Source organism: Ciona robusta, chromosome 10 (genome assembly GCF_009617815.1).
Source record: "Ciona robusta chromosome 10, ASM961781v2".
In the NCBI taxonomy this organism is placed as follows: Eukaryota; Metazoa; Chordata; class Ascidiacea; order Phlebobranchia; family Cionidae; genus Ciona; species Ciona robusta.
Window position 1 is genome coordinate 6,062,789 of NC_143244.1, and position 15,954 is coordinate 6,078,742.

Here is a 15,954-nt window from a genome sequence, read left to right on the forward strand (position 1 = left end):
CATGTAATATAACAGAATTAAAAATTAGGAAACATAATTATGCGCTGCTTTGTACAGATTGGCATTTATCGACGATTTATATACATTTGAATGCTCACGGATCGATACGACAACGTCGGAATTTCAATTTAATCCTTTCACGTACAACCGATGAAAAACCAATCAACGAATGGCTTAAGTTCTTGAGTGGTTTACTAAATTTGAATCGAATCCCCAACCTGTCTTATAAAAGCAGCAGTGTTTGGAATCCATATTCAAACCAGAGGTTAAGATGAGGCTATATAAGACTAAGGGCAACAACTTTAACGTATTTTATGGAAATATTTAGATGGTTAAGCATAGGTTTACACGGAGTGAGCTTCGTGTTCTTCAGCTTGGTGTTGCTGTTATATTTGTAGCCATCCTCTCATTCGCTGTGAGTGCTAATACACTTCTTATTCCATCCATTCGAAGCAGGAACTTTGTACCAACGGTAAGTTGTTCGGTTATACCTTTTAGTTAAAGAGATTAACTTCAAACCTATATATCTAAGGGTGGGGGAAGATAGAACACCTTTTATTCTATTTTCTCGTCCCATTTGGTTGTAAACAAGGAACACTCAATTAATTATAAAACCGTGACCTCACGACTCCCATAGACCGTTGTTAATTGTTTAAATCGCGATCAGGATTTGGATATTATGTGCCAAAGGTGTCCCATCTTGCCCCACCCTAGTGTATATAAATCATGTGCTGTCAAACTGAAAGTGGTTATTAATGTTTACAATCTCGTATTTAAAAGTTATGTCTGTTAGTGCCAATTTGTTACTGCGGACAAATGCTTGGCGAAAAGTGGGTAAAGCGTGAACTAATTATTACTTGATTTTCCACGCCGTGAAATGATTACGAATTCAATGCCTGTGTATTCAGATATGCACCGTAATCAGCTCCGAGATTATCAGAAGTCCGTGCTTGTGTCAGCCTGGTAACGACTGCCCCATCAGCAGCAGACTGTGCAGTAGTAATGGCCAAGCAAACTACCCGTGTGTGCAGGTTATGGTGAGATATAAATACAACATGGAGGAAACGCCATCTAGAATTGAAGCTCCAACAGGTAATAGATACATAATTGTTAAGTTATTACTGCAAATGTTGATTTGAAGTTTTTCTGTATGTTAGCCTATGTGTTATTAAGCTTGTGTATGAAAATGTCACCATAAAACGTATGTATGAGGGTTTATGGCTGTCGTAATCATTAATTTCTCCAATGTACGTTTGTAGGGAACATATGCTTGACGATGGTATATATTGTTTCTGGCATTATTTCAAGGACTGTGAAATGCCGAGTGCTTGCATTTCGTTCAGACCTTTTTTTTTGTTTTAGGCCTATACACATGTCACGCATCACTAGCATGCTGTAACCAGCGCTGCAGCATAGTAGTTACATACAACACTATCCCGGCATTATATAGGCAAGGGGACCAAAGCACTCTTAACATAAAGCCTGTTGCGCATCTGCGATTGCGAGCGTTTCTGATCATTGTAAAAAGGGGGTTTCTAAACATCCATATGCTACTGCCATAATTTCCAAACCCACTTTCCAAATTCAGTTGACTTACGCAGTCAGACGTTTCTCGAGCAATGGTTGAATGATTTAAACCACTCCAGCATTGCCCAAAATAAAGATTCCATGGAAAACGACCTTTTCGCAACTAACTCCCGACGAGCATTGCTCCACACGAGTGACATGGATCTACGTTATTCAGACCAGGTATAAATACGTGCTGATATTTATAACTGATTTTGATAAAGCCATGAGAAATGTTTTTAATAAGTATACGCATATCAGATTTTAGTATAGGTATACTGCATAATAGCCTATGTTGCGGATTCTAAAGCTTTGTGACATATCATCATAATGTACAAATATATTGCTTACGTTCTTTGTATATTTACCAGTGTTCCTTTCACCCCCATTGTACTCGCGATGTCACCATGATGACAAGAGAAGTGTCATCATACAGACGAAACATAGGAATCGTAGGATTAAACTTTCCATGTTTTTATGACCCTAAGAACCCCACAGATGCTGTCTTGTACAGAATTTATGATGGATGGAGTATTTTTCACAGGTATGCTTTTAATTTCTTTGTGCTAAAAGTTAAATATTAAACATTAAACTCGCGACTGCTAGGGTACACTTTATTACTGTTATAAAGGAATGTTTAAAGTAGATTAGATTTTTGGCAAAATATAAAATCACTGGAATAATATTCTGTTACTTCTGCTACCAGATATAATATAATATCGACTCCTAGGCTCTTTTGGTATAAAAACGTTGATTTTATTCCTACTTTTCTTCTGCCTTGCATAACGTTTAAATATTAACTTTTTATACCGAGGACTTAAAAAGTATAGACATTACTCTATAGTGTTACCAATAGGTTTCAATTTTGCCAGCACTTTCTCGTTTAACATAACAAGCTATTTTAGTATTTATATAGCACCTAAGTGTCCATAGCCTCCCAACTCGTTGAAAACTCCACCGCTAGAAAGCGCTAACGATCAAATGTTTAGCACATTCTGGCCTGGACTGCTGCTTCTGACGGGAGTCATGATAATTCTGCTTGTATACTGCTGTCTTGCACGGCTAAAAAAGAATTTTAATCAAATCGACCTGGTAAGTTCTACCTTTTTGTATTATCGACTTGATTTTGAACTATTGACAGTGGTATGTTGACAAGTTGGCAATGTACCTGCAGGTGATTAATTTCTGAGCAATAATAAACTTTGCGCTCAGATGATTAATATTGAGTTTGCTTTCAAATTCTCCGAGCCCGCTGGTTTCATTTTGATTATCCGTATAATCCGAATGACATTTTATAGGCTGTCTGATCCATGTTATAACCTCCTCTAAACCGGTTAATTGTCCTTACACCTGCCGCTTGTACATCGTAATTGACGTAACCGTTAAATTGACAAGCCCGTTGGTAAAAATAAAATGTTGCGTGCGAGCAACTAGCGAGAGCCTTGCATGCCCACTAAAAAAGTCAACGACGATGTTTTTTAAAGCTGTGCGTCATATCTACATCACATTTTTAAGAAATTGATTCGATACACGTGTTTTTTTACGTTTCCCGCCCAAGAAGGCAAGAGTTGCAGTTCGAAACGATTTGCTTTGATGGGATTGGTTGAGGGTTTATGACGGTCTATTTACACAGAACAATGGTTATTGTTTGATCACATGCAAACGGAGAATGACATGTTTATATGGCGGATTAAAACAAAAGCAAAGCTAAGTTGACAGAATCCGATTAATTTATTTAACCTTTCGCAGAGCGGTGCAATTCTCCACACTCAAGGTTCACCAGCGGTTTCTTCTGGAGGTAGTGGGTCGTGCCAAAACAAAAGACAAACCTGCACAAAGATTGGACTCGGTGGAAAGGTCCACGTTTGAGATACAAGTTCGTAGAGTGAGGTTCACACTTGCACGCATGCTGCACGAAAATAAGCAAGACCTGCACGTTTTGACCCGCTCACATGCTCTTCTAACAAGCACACTGTTGTCTTACCGCCAATTATATCTAACCAGCTTTAACTTTTAAAAAGATTATTCATATTATACCGGCGTTGTGTTTTTACACGTGAGTGCAGTTTCTATACCTGTACACGACTTTCCTCGCTCACACTTACATTTTTCGGAGTTTTCTGTCTACATATGGTAGTCGTGGCGCTACTCATACACATTATATAGAAACTTGTGTGTTTTTTAGCCCAAACGAAATTCTTGAAAGAAGTTAATCCGTATTTCAAAGAGATCCCCGATTTCTAACTAGCCCACCGTATCTTAATCCGTGTGTAAGCCGTATAATTTACATAGGTTTAAACATGCGCAGGGTCACGGCTTCAACTGTACATATATAGCGTTTTGAATTCCCCTTATTGATCTTAGTGAATGTTATGTTCTCCTACTCTATTAGCGGCCGTCACATAAGAAATAATGCGGGCAAAAACACCGTCATGTATAAACTTGTGAATATGACCCTCTCGACCTATTAAGTCTTCATGTCGTTTCAAGTAGAGAAGTTAAAATGGCCGACTACATGTAATAGTAACAAATAACCGCGACCTTAGAAACCAAAATGGACTCCGCAATTGTAAAGCAATTTTAACTCGCCATGTGTGGTAATGATTTTGCACATTTACACAACTGATGTATTTCTGAAGCGCCTATTTGTTAAACACAGTATAATAGGTTGGATAAAGATAAGAAAACTTTTTATTCTATTTTTTTGTCTCATTTGATAGTAAACAAAAAACATTCAAGGGATTATGAAACCGTATCCTCACGACTTCCATAGACCGTTGGTAATTGCAACACGATCGGAATATTTGGATATTTTGTGCTAAAGTTGTTTACAAGTTTTAAAGTGCGATTTTTCTTAATTTCAATGCCCTTTCATTCAAATCGTCGAATATCTCTCTTGTAGCTATATTTTACCAAAAACTGCAGTCCCTACCTAGAAATCAATGCGATAGCAATCTTATTGAAATGCATTAATATTGAAGATATAGATGGGATATCAATTATATTGGTTGGGGTGTAATCCTCAATGATTGACGCGTTATAGTTTTGCACACGTTCCTATGCAACAACCTTCCGACGTACACGCACTTATTAAGACTGGTGTCGCGCTTGTTATAACTTACATGTAATAGGCGATCGCGGGCACACGGATGGGCTGTTGTACGCACGGCTGTTTAGATCTTATCAGCGTAAGGCTGCCGTAAACAAACGCAAGGCTATTTTGGCTAACCGCCTCACGCTCCGGCCCGTGCGCATGTTTGCAGGTACGGAATATGTTTGTCGCACGATATTTACTTGCTTGACGACCACCGAACCCTGTGTCACCCATGGGTTGTCACAAAATGCATCCGCAAGCCGCTTATAAGTAACAAACACTGTCGTTTGCGCCTTTTAAGCCGACTTTAAGCATTGCAAGCTTTTCCAAACTATTTCATTTTCGCTGGTTGATAAGTTCATCCGATCTCGATCCTCGGTTATCCGATGTGTACTGATAAACATGCACGACCCTGTGCTACCTAAACCGGACTTAATTAAAACTCATGTCGGCGGCGTTTGTATCTTTTCTACGTTATAAGCCTGACGACTGATGTTCTGGAACGTGAGAGAAAATCACCACTCGTTACGTAACAAATAAGGCATTGTTCATGATAATAAGAGAAAAAACACGAACACAAGACGACATAAATTGAAGTGATGACTTATAAATAAATATGTGTACGAAAAGTGACCACAGTGAGGGGTTACAGGGAGAATGGCAGTCTCACGTGACTTGGTGACGTAACAGTGACGTAATGGTGACGACATTATGAGCTTGTAATAGTGAAGCCGCGCCTCCGTGCCGGAAATGTATAATGCAACCCGTGCCTGGTGTTCGCTGATACACGAATCAGAAACACCGACAATTATAGTATTAAGCTGTATGACTTATGTGTACCGGCTTGAGACCAAAGCCCGGAATTACTCTTATTATTCTGGGTGTAATTGCAGCAGATGTAAGTGCGGGGTCTTTGAAATGGTTGGTATAGAATGCGAGGGATTCGAAAGAATTCTGACACTCCATATAGAAACAACATTAACGCGATGTCCGGGGCGTAATCGTGTGGCGCGACTTCGAGTGCAGAGAGGTCTGGAAATAAAAACAGTTTGTTAAATGTCAAGTCATCTGCGATAAGATGCGATCGTATGCATTAGTCACTATTATAACGGCTCATACGCAGGTACATCTAAATCGGACCTTGTTTTCAATTGTCGTTGGCTCGTTTTCAAACGAAACATCGTTCGGGAGAAACGAAATTTATTATGGAGCTTTCGAGTCATTCTCTGGTATGCTCCTGGGCGGTTGGACGCCACGACAAACAGGTTTTCTATTTAGTTCTTCGTGCTTAGTCACTGGTGTGATTTAAACGCACGTAAACTCTGACTAAAACTGCAAATCAGTACGTTTATGCCGTCTTGTTTATTAATAATATGCAGAGCGTCAATACTTATGGGAAACACTTTACGCGCCGTGTCTGCCTGTTCCAGTAACCTTACAGAAATCACTCTTAAAGATTGCTGTCGATTTTTATAACCCTCCGTAGCATTATAATTGTTTTAGGTTATATTAATTGGTTGTACTCGATTGAACAAACGCAACAACTGCTAGGGTCCGTTTGCGCTAACAAAATCACTTTCGCGCATTGAACATTCAAACGTACTTTTTAGTTTAAATAATAATAACCGAGGTCCCCGTTTTAAAAGCTTAGGTAATTAATTCTATTTTCTTTTAAGCTGAACTACGTTCCGTGTTTATACAAAATATAAAAGACATAACACGCAATGATAAACAGGTAGATCATTGCAAACCTCGCGATTGCTTTTTAAGTAAGTTGTCGACAGGTAAATTATTATAACCCGTTTCGTTTATAATATTATAACAAACCGGTAAAAGTACAGCTTGGGCATATTTCTATGCATTTTGTCCTAATAGTAATTATGTCTATGACCTGAACCCATTTTATGCCTTTATATGAACGCATGCGAGTTTTTGGAGAGTTTAACAATATATACATCCTTAACTAAAACAAATCATATCTTGAAATAATTCGATTCTTACCTGGTGCTACAACCTTCTTGATGCGGCGAAGTTAGGCAGATGTTTGCATCCGAATTTTGGGTTTCTTGAGATCCGGTCAAGTGGGGAAAGAAATCCGCATTTAACTATTCGCCTGCACTCCCCACTGTGGTTCATATAGCACCGTGGACGGTTGTAACGGGCACGGTATCGGCTCTGTGTCACCCTGCGCAAGAACCATAATTATTAGAACCGGAATAACTGCGGATTTTAACCAGCGTTATAATTCACGCCCAGACCGGTCCTATAAAGTATTGCGCAGTTGCAGAACAGGTTAAATATTTCGTGGTTTTATATTTTACAGTTTTTTCGGGAGTAGTCACTTTTGGTTTTTGCGGAAATTTATTTTGGAAGATTTTGTTAAAAATACTTGGCTACTTACGAAGAATCGGTGCCGCCATGAGGCTTCTTCCCATGTTTCCAATTTCTAGGAAACGGCGCCCCCCTGCGGACGTGTCGCTGTTTTTTGTCGTGCGATACAATGTAGTCGTAATCTGAGAAAAAAACATGATAGATAAAAAAGCGAAAAAACATTGAAAAAAGAGGGTTACCACTTTTAAATGAAATAAATTAGAAATGGTAAACATTGGATACACGTTAACAATGAAAATCAAACTAAGACACAAGTAAAACATTATAAATAAATGATGAAACTATTAAGAAACGATATTTAAGCATGTTGTTTACCTTGTGATAGCGAGTAGATTAAACGTGGAATTAAAAAACTTGGTGACGTCAGATCGCCAGGGTCGGATGACCCCTCAGTATTTGGACCAAGAGTGCTGAGAAATTTTTGTAGAAGATCTGGTGTTGTCTGAAAAAAATAAAGTTATTTAGAAAGATGTTGTCGTTGGGCGAAGAAGAGTTTGTTTTCTTTTGGGGGCGCTTAAAGCGAAACTCGTGCACCGGAAAGTTTCCGAGGTCCTATATATTCTCGTATATTTTTGGCGTGTCACGTCTTAATTATTCTGATGGTGACGAAACAATGAAACCACACAGCGTGTGTGTACGTCACAATGGACCGTTTGTTAGTGTCGCTTCGTTAGCGTTTACGGCGTTCTTTTTGTTGCGTCACGTTTAATGAAGCGTGTGTTACTATCGCCTAATTTTAGTCGATTTATTGCGGGTTTTCGGGAACAGCATGAGCGGGATCGATAGCGTGGTATGTGAATTCGTCCGGTATGTTAGTTTACAAGAGAAATTAAATTTGACATTTTGACTCCTGTTAATGACTCACAAAATTGTAGGGTGCTCAGCTCTGATCAGATAATTGAGCGCATCAGCTGGTACGTGGCGGACCATCGCGTAGGGATGTAAGTAATAATTAATCCGATGATTCGGAGGCGATAACCTTGATTAGGTGAGTTATATATAGAAGACGTCCTGTAAAAATCTTAGTTCTTCAATTCGGAACGCGGAATTTGATATAATTGCAACCCTTGTCGGAATTCAGAAGCTGATTGGTCCTCGCCACCCACGTGACTATGTTCGTAACAATCCCAATAACAGTGGCGGAATCGCGACCGCGCGAAGCCCCGCCATCTTCCCGTCGTGGCACGACTAAATATACACGCACCGCATCGCCACAGAAAACATATGACCTGTGTGAGAAGCCTCCGTATACGCATGCGATCTGCGCAATTAAACTACAGCGCGTCACGTTCTTATTTTTTTATAAAATCCCACACTCGTGTAAAACAACCAGATAAAAATCTAACGAGGGAGAAAAACCTCCGGATCCCTAGAAACTGACTTTTGACAGTCATCTACACTTCGAACGTCACATCCAAATTTACATTGATTTTTTTAAGATAATCGCCGTGAATATCAAAACCGAGTGGGTTGCAACATGTTTTCGAAATAGCATGCGTGACAAGAGCCTTTCACGTAGGAAACTTATTAAAGTTTTTTATCGCATTTCTTTTAGTTTTTTTCAGCGTCATTGGCAAATAAAAACTCTCAAAAAATCGCCAAAATGCCAATACATTCTGGCAATTTCCTAACTTTGATTTAAAACCTGTAGCCTGTAGAAGTTTTGATAAATATTTCCAAACTCTTACCTGTGTCGTTGGTCTTGCCGATGTCCGGACGACGAACATCGTTGTCATAGCAACGCTCCATACGTGAAAGAGCTTCATATTTTTGTTTATATTCCTTTTCGTTGTTTCGGTTGCAAAAGTAAATTAAACTCCCCTCCGAGTTTATTTCTTCTATATATTCTGAAGTTCGCTGGTTTAGACACGTCTCTAGTGACGGGCAAGCTTTGTCAGTGAATACTCGGATCAGCGCACGGAGCTAGTTATAACGCTGCAGAAAACGTGAGAAAAACGCTAAAAGAAGTCGGGCGGTGAAGCCGATGGGTGGCTCTTTTACGTCACTGCCGGTTTCGTTTGTGATGTTATAAAAACGACGCGATCTAAAAGAGTCTTTATCCTTTCACAATTTACGACTTTCTTCGAAAGAAGTTAGATAATGGAAATAGGCTTCTGTGACGTCACGATCTCTTGTGGCTCGTTCATGTGTTTTATTTTGATGACGTCACAACTACTATTTATCTTTCGCCGTTGACAAGTTACCGTTGACGTCATAATTATGCTAACTGCACGATGGGAACGCCAAATGCGATGTCGATGGTGGATGAACAATATTATTATCAAATTAAATTCGCTCCGTCGAAGGAATTCCTTTGGTTTATAGCAGGAACGTTTTGCAGCTTGGTTTTCTTTATTTCCACTACAAACACAAATCCTACTGGTCTACATGTCAACTCGGACACCGCTACACGTTCTGATAGAAATTCTGCACGAAAAACGCCCAGACCGCATAGTATATTTAAATGGTTCCACAAAAAACTGCATACCGGGGTCGGAAGAAGTTCGTGGCAACAACAGAAACAATGAGTTAATTTTATAAATTTTTGCGGCGCAATCCGACTGTGCCTTTCTCCTTTCCGGAAGGTTAGCGAAGTAATCAAGTAATTAATATGAATTTCTGCACATACCTGTTGTATCCGCAACGACAAAGCTTAATTGTATTAACCAAAAGTTGCCGGTAGCATTGAAATCTCGTAACGTGCCCATTTAAATAATAATACCGTGCCCATTACCCGAAAATCTGTATTCGCTTTGTATATTTCTTCAGTCTAAAATAAGAATTTTTATAAAACTTCAGGCAAAAAAGAGAACATTTTAGACCGGCATTAAACCGCGCGACAGGAAGCCAGTATACGGAGCTTAATGTTTCCTTAAGCGTGGTTCAAATATTTGTGGCTTTCCAGTTTCTAAATTTTCCTTTTGGTTTACTTTTACGCCCAGGTATTTAGACCGTTATTTAACATATGCACCTGTTTAACCCCGCAGTTAATCGGTATAAGGTAAATAAGGCATCTTGTTGTGTGGTATTTCTCAGTTTAGGTGCAGCATATATTAATCAATACACCACAAGCTTGTGGTACAAAATAAACAGATTAAATATTGGTCTCAAAAAGTGGTGTACCTAAAGTCTGTTTAAAAGTTACGGAAAACAATTATCCAAAGCGTGTACGGCGGTTTCGTTCGAATAAAACTGCAATTTAATTCTTATGTCTTCGGACGTGATTAACTATTACAGGCAAAATTATTGGATTATTTCTCGATCCTTCGCAACAAAGGGGCTTTATGTTATGATACGTAGGCTAATCACGGTTGCATCATTAAGCCGCAATGACTTTCCTTTGTTTTGAATATGACACAGTTTTAAGAATAATGGTGATATGGTTCGTTGTGTTTGTGTTCTACATGATAACGGGTGTGAAGTTAAAAACATCCTTTGTTTTCGTTAATGTCGTTAGCAGAGCTACTTTAATTAAAAAAGAGACCTCTCGTCTTTTTACTGAGAAAAACGTCCTAACATGTTGTTATCAAATTAGCTTTAATTAGCTAGTGTACAATGTGCTAAAAATAGCGACACCTCCCGTACTGTTTACGCTACGTTTTGTAAGGCGCTTTTAATCCTGGTATTAGCTATGTTAATCTTTTTCTCGTACTTAAAGCCGAATGAATTACAGTCTATGTAGCCATAGTGGGTTATATTCACCACCAACTTGGCAAAAGTTAAAATTCCTTGAATGTTTCGCTTTGTTTTGTGATTTCGCCTCGAAATCATTCGAGTTACAAGTTTTGTAACCTCAAGCGTGTATTAGAGACACCGACTATTAATCAAAGGATAAACGGGTGTGCTGAGTATAGCTTTAGTGCGAAACACAGAACCCACATTTGCTGCACTCTAACCATCAACAGATGTTCGAAACACCAAAGACAACCGCCGTGTGTGATTATGGCAATTATCTAACGTGTTGGATTAGTTGCTGGTCTGTTTATTAGTGGAATTTGATACTTAACGCGGACTTTAGATGCAGAGGGTGGCGTTGTCTAAGTTTATTGAGGTCCGGGCTCGTCTAAGCGGGTTAAAAAGCGGACTGAGACGGCGGGAAGGTATTTATCAGTTATTTGTTCGCTTTGCGCTATACGATTCTGCGAACCGGTGCAGTTTTGAAGGGAGAAAATGGTGTGAACATGATACGTGACAAGCCCAAGTTAGGGAAGTTAGTCTTCGGCTGCGTGGCGAATTGGTAATGGGACGATATATGTTCAATCTGTCACGGCTTGCCCACCTAATCCAAGTTCCGCGAAAAATTTAGGGGGCAATGAAATAAATAAGTTTTTATGTCGCTTACTTCATGTCGTGCAAGTCGCTGCTTTATTGCACAGTTGGCTGCAAGGGCGGAGAATAATTGGTCTACTTTCTGCTCCGTAACAACACGATCGACTCAAATTTTTCAAGTTCAAGGTTCGCATATTTTAAATCCATCCACGTTTTTGGAACCAACCCAAGTATTAAGTGGCGACAACAGCGAAATTTTTGCCGCTATTTTTAGCCATAGGGTAGCGGGCAGTGCTATGTATAGACGCCTGCCAATATTATACGGGCATAAATTTTATATCAGGAGCTCACGGAAGATGTAACGAGGTTGCGAACCACGTTCCTCGGAAAAATTAATATTCCGGGTGTTTACACCTCGTATAAACAGGACAAGGTTTTATAAATCATGCTTCGCACGATTCCGGGCTGGCCGCATTACTTCCGCGGTGCATGTTCGCGCAATTCGCCGTGAAAAGGAACAGACCAGTGTGAAAAACCCGATTTTGCGCCTCAGCCCTGATCGTGATTCGGCACACTGAGAGACAGAAGCTTTCTGTCAATAACTGCGACCTGTGTGACCGAAGCGAATGGAAGCATGACGAAGCAAAAATTACGTAAACATTTCATCTATTTTTGGTTGTTGTCGTTGGAAAAATACTACCCATGTCCCACACATCATAAACACTGTTGGAATAGTAACGCTTATACTATACCACGCCCACCTCTTTCTCAATTGTCTGAAAAAGTTGACTGTGGCCGCCGTAAAAAAACATCTAAACGAGAAAATGAAGACCCTAATAACTCTTCCCCTCGCAAGATATAAGATGAACCGAGATTTTCGTTTCAATTTAGCAATTGCTGGTTCCATTCGCAATACCTGCGCTAAATTACATCCGCCGTAGACAAATATTTAGGCAAAATGTTCAATCAACATCCCGGCAACTAAAGAGAATTTGCAACGGTATCGTCGCCAACTTACCCCAAGCATGCCTCGTTACAAGACGATACGCTGGCAGATAAGGACGCTAAGCACCTGTATACGTCGAAGTAACAAGTCTAACAGCTACGATACCACATAGCTGACGATAAACACTGATACAAAAACACATCAGAATAACTTTTTAAAAGCCGAACCCATAGTGTGCTGAGAGAAAATCGCTTATAATGTTTTTGACAATAATTGCCTGGGCGATTCCAGACTGGTGGCAGCTCTGACCGCAGTTGGTCATCGTCCATTGTAATTACCGAGCCACAGGAAAACAAATGTGTTTGCTGGCCTTATAATTGCTATACTGATTCAACGCGTCGATAATATTTTTCAGTCAGTGTGATGGTAAAAACTTCCCTTTCCGCTTGTCAGCACATAGTATAGAACCGTCGGATTTTGGCGAACTGTTTCCTATATTCGCATTAAATATTTAACACAATTCTTTAATTTACTCTAAACACCCAACGTTGTACATTATTTATACACAATCCGCCAGTTTTACTCTTTTCAACAATGAATTAACAACCGCACCAGAACAAAACTCTATATTGTGGGTTATGGTGACACGTGTCCGTCGATTGGCGGATCTAAGTGATTGTATGTACGTCAATTCTTCGATTAAAAGCACCGATAGGTGTAGAATTCCTATCCGTGTCCAAAAATCTTGTCACCATTAACGTGATCAGCCGCTAAAAAAAATGTTTTCTTTTTAAATACTTCGACTTTAATGCATCGATTGCACACACATTTGCTTGATGTATTCCTACGCCGGCTTTGGCTTTTGCTGGATAATGAGGCGATAAAATAATCGGTAACATTTACCAGAGCTTACGCGTCATGCTAATAGGCCATCACGCAATCTAGGCATTAATAATGCATGTCGTACGCACGACGTTGAATAAAGAATAAGGTTGTGTTACATAAGTTGAATATTCTATTTTTAAGCAGCGCGCGTCAAGTATTGCAAGACACTCATTGATCCACATTATACTTGACACGATGAATAGTCTTAAAAATAAGTTTCAAATTTTGGCAGAAATCTATTTATATCACCCAATTTATTAACGACGAAATTGTTTTTATCGTTTGTCGATCTTCCCAATAAACCGACATGACAGTTTTCTAATATTTGCACTTAAAACAACCCAGCTTGTTACCGGTTGATATGTGCCCGCAGGGATTATGAGTCAAGTTATGCAATCTCCCAAGTGTAAATGCAATTTAAGACGAATCCGCTGTCAGGTTACGCAAACGTCCATGAAGATACAGACGAGATAAAATCACCCGCACTGTATAGCAATGCATCTCTATATTGCAGCCTGAAGTGATCGTGAGTTCATATACAGGATGCTTGCGTTCTTCCGCCCTGCCTACGCACTGTTTACGATTTGACAGCGATGTATCACAATTGATTCATAAGTGACCTGATTTATGCAGAAAAAATGACCTCATTCTTTGAAAAGGTGTTGCCAACTAAGACTCATTATCATGATGGTAAATAAAAACCGGTTTCTCTGCCTGCAAGTATCCGCATGTGCTGATATGTCCATAAACATTGCCGCACTTTGTTGACCTAACCAAAAATAGTTTCAATTTAGGTTTCTTACTTCGAACCAGCGACTCCAAAGTTTTATTTAACATTTCTAATCATGACGTAAGATCTTAACAAGTATGTGGCATGAAATCTCGATCTAACGGAGATGCCCGGGTGGTACGACTGCAGCCATTATCTTGCGTTAATATAAGAAGTAATTAAAGTCAAATTCCCGATATAGCATGCGATAATATTAATCTTGTTTTAGGAAGATGTCCGGAGATTCCTTTTTGGCATTCAACAGTTCAGTATGTGTGTGATCAGCATATTGAATATATGGAACATGCAAACTATTTGCAAGAAGCATGATTCAAACGACTCTAGATTCGGGTGCGGTCAACGAAAAAGTTCTCCCGTCCGCCTCAGTAGAAAAAAATGCTCGGAACTATCCTTACAACTGACATCATTTTGAGGTATGTATAACCTACAACTTAATTTAAATGACTACATAATGTCCTAACGATTTGCTTATTACGATTTAAACAATTCAAGGCGTAGTTTTATGTCTACCGGAATATCACCCCTGATATCATCGCCAATTTGAAGTAATTCTCCATAAAAACTTCCTTATCAGTTACACCACCCACGGTTTATTTGAAATGGTCCCTAATTTAACAAGGTTGACGTTATAGAGTCGCACGTTGTACTAGTTTGCGTGTCCGGGTATGAGTAATGGGGGAATGCGGTACAAACAAAACCTCTCACGATCTATCGAGGTCTAAAACAAAGCTTTGTTATTTTTCAGGAAATTAGCTGTCAACAAACACCCATGTGAAAAGATCTGACTCTCGCAGGACTTCGATTTCTCCTTGATTGCAACGTAAGAGGTGTACATGTAAACGGGATCCTGATAAAATTGTCACCGTGGACATGTAAGCCACAACCCCGACGCACTGTCGACCTATTGATTGAAGAAGGTAATAGGACAATATTGTCATATGATTTCGAATCAGGTTTTCAATTTAAAGATTCTCATCTTGATGCAAACTTTCTTACAAAACAAAGGGGATGCTTCAAAGTAAAATTATCGTCACGAAGAATCTTTAAATCTTTTTATCGCCACCTTGCTGTCTGTTATCTTATGCAAACTCACATTGACAACACGAACGAAACGGTTGACTCATCTCTTGTACAATAGCGCCGTCTAGCGGTACACAAAAGCAAGAATAATGTGCTTTTATTGCATATGTACTGACACAGCAGTTAAAGTTTCTAAAACTAACCCGGTAAAGCGTAAATTGACAATAAGAAGTTTTGAAATAAACAAACGCTTTTCACGCCACTACTCTGTATGCCACCAAGTGCTGTACAACTTCACAAAATATGATTACGCCTTTTAGGAGAAGCAGGTGTATGGTATGCTCGAGTATTTTCATAGGCTTTACACTACATAATAATGTTTTCATCAGATCTGCCTGTATGGCTCACACATCGGATTGATCCTGTTACATGCTGCTTCAGTAGTTAGCAAGAACTATCTTCTCTGTACTGATCAACAAAAGCAGCTCCAGGGCGCCATCTTGTGGAAATGGTTAAACCTGTCAAAGCAAGAGGTGAAATGCTGACATAATGGTAAGCCCTTAAAATTTGTAATTTCTTTCGTAAAGGTTGAAATAATTTGCCTAAATAAAGAACCTACATGGCTTGTAATATAAATACAAATGCCCATCAGTGTAAAATCTACAACAAAATGTCCTCTGTATAATCCAACTCCAAAATCGTCCGTGAAAAGTTGTGCCTTCAAGTGCAATTGTATGCGTATATGGCATTAAATTCTACAATTCTTCAAATACGTTCGCATATTATCTCTCTTTTTAATTATGGAACAAAGCTAACCCGGTCTGCATACGACTTCATCCTCCACAGGGCGCCAGAGAGCAGCCTAGACATACCTAAAGGCCATGTTACCACAACGATACACATAGGTTCAGCTTACAACGCATAATGCGGGACTTCCAAACCCATATACGTGACTTTAATTTTAATAAAGCGTTTCTGACTACTTCGTACACA

The 15,954-nt window shown here is 39.4% G+C and overlaps 2 protein-coding genes across 2 annotated transcripts; one reads left to right on the forward strand and one right to left on the reverse strand.

The window, feature by feature from the left end:
• Window positions 1-240: 240 nt before the first annotated feature.
• Window positions 241-3,636, forward strand: LOC149729997 (calcium-activated potassium channel subunit beta-4-like). The gene is made up of 6 exons (XM_089886614.1): window positions 241-472; window positions 909-1,092; window positions 1,589-1,749; window positions 1,938-2,110; window positions 2,556-2,658; window positions 3,316-3,636. The coding sequence occupies exons 1-6, from the start codon at window positions 329-331 to the stop codon at window positions 3,433-3,435; spliced, it is 885 nt and encodes a 294-aa protein (XP_089742740.1). The 5' UTR covers window positions 241-328; the 3' UTR covers window positions 3,436-3,636.
• A 1,549-nt stretch (window positions 3,637-5,185) lies between these two features.
• LOC149729998 (uncharacterized) lies at window positions 5,186-8,969 on the reverse strand. The gene is made up of 5 exons (XM_089886622.1): window positions 8,740-8,969; window positions 7,367-7,493; window positions 7,062-7,173; window positions 6,662-6,845; window positions 5,186-5,692 (listed from the first exon to the last, which is right to left on the reverse strand). Exons 1-4 carry the CDS (start codon window positions 8,815-8,817, stop codon window positions 6,668-6,670), a joined length of 495 nt encoding a protein of 164 aa, XP_089742748.1. The 5' UTR covers window positions 8,818-8,969; the 3' UTR covers window positions 5,186-5,692; window positions 6,662-6,667.
• Window positions 8,970-15,954: the final 6,985 nt, after the last annotated feature.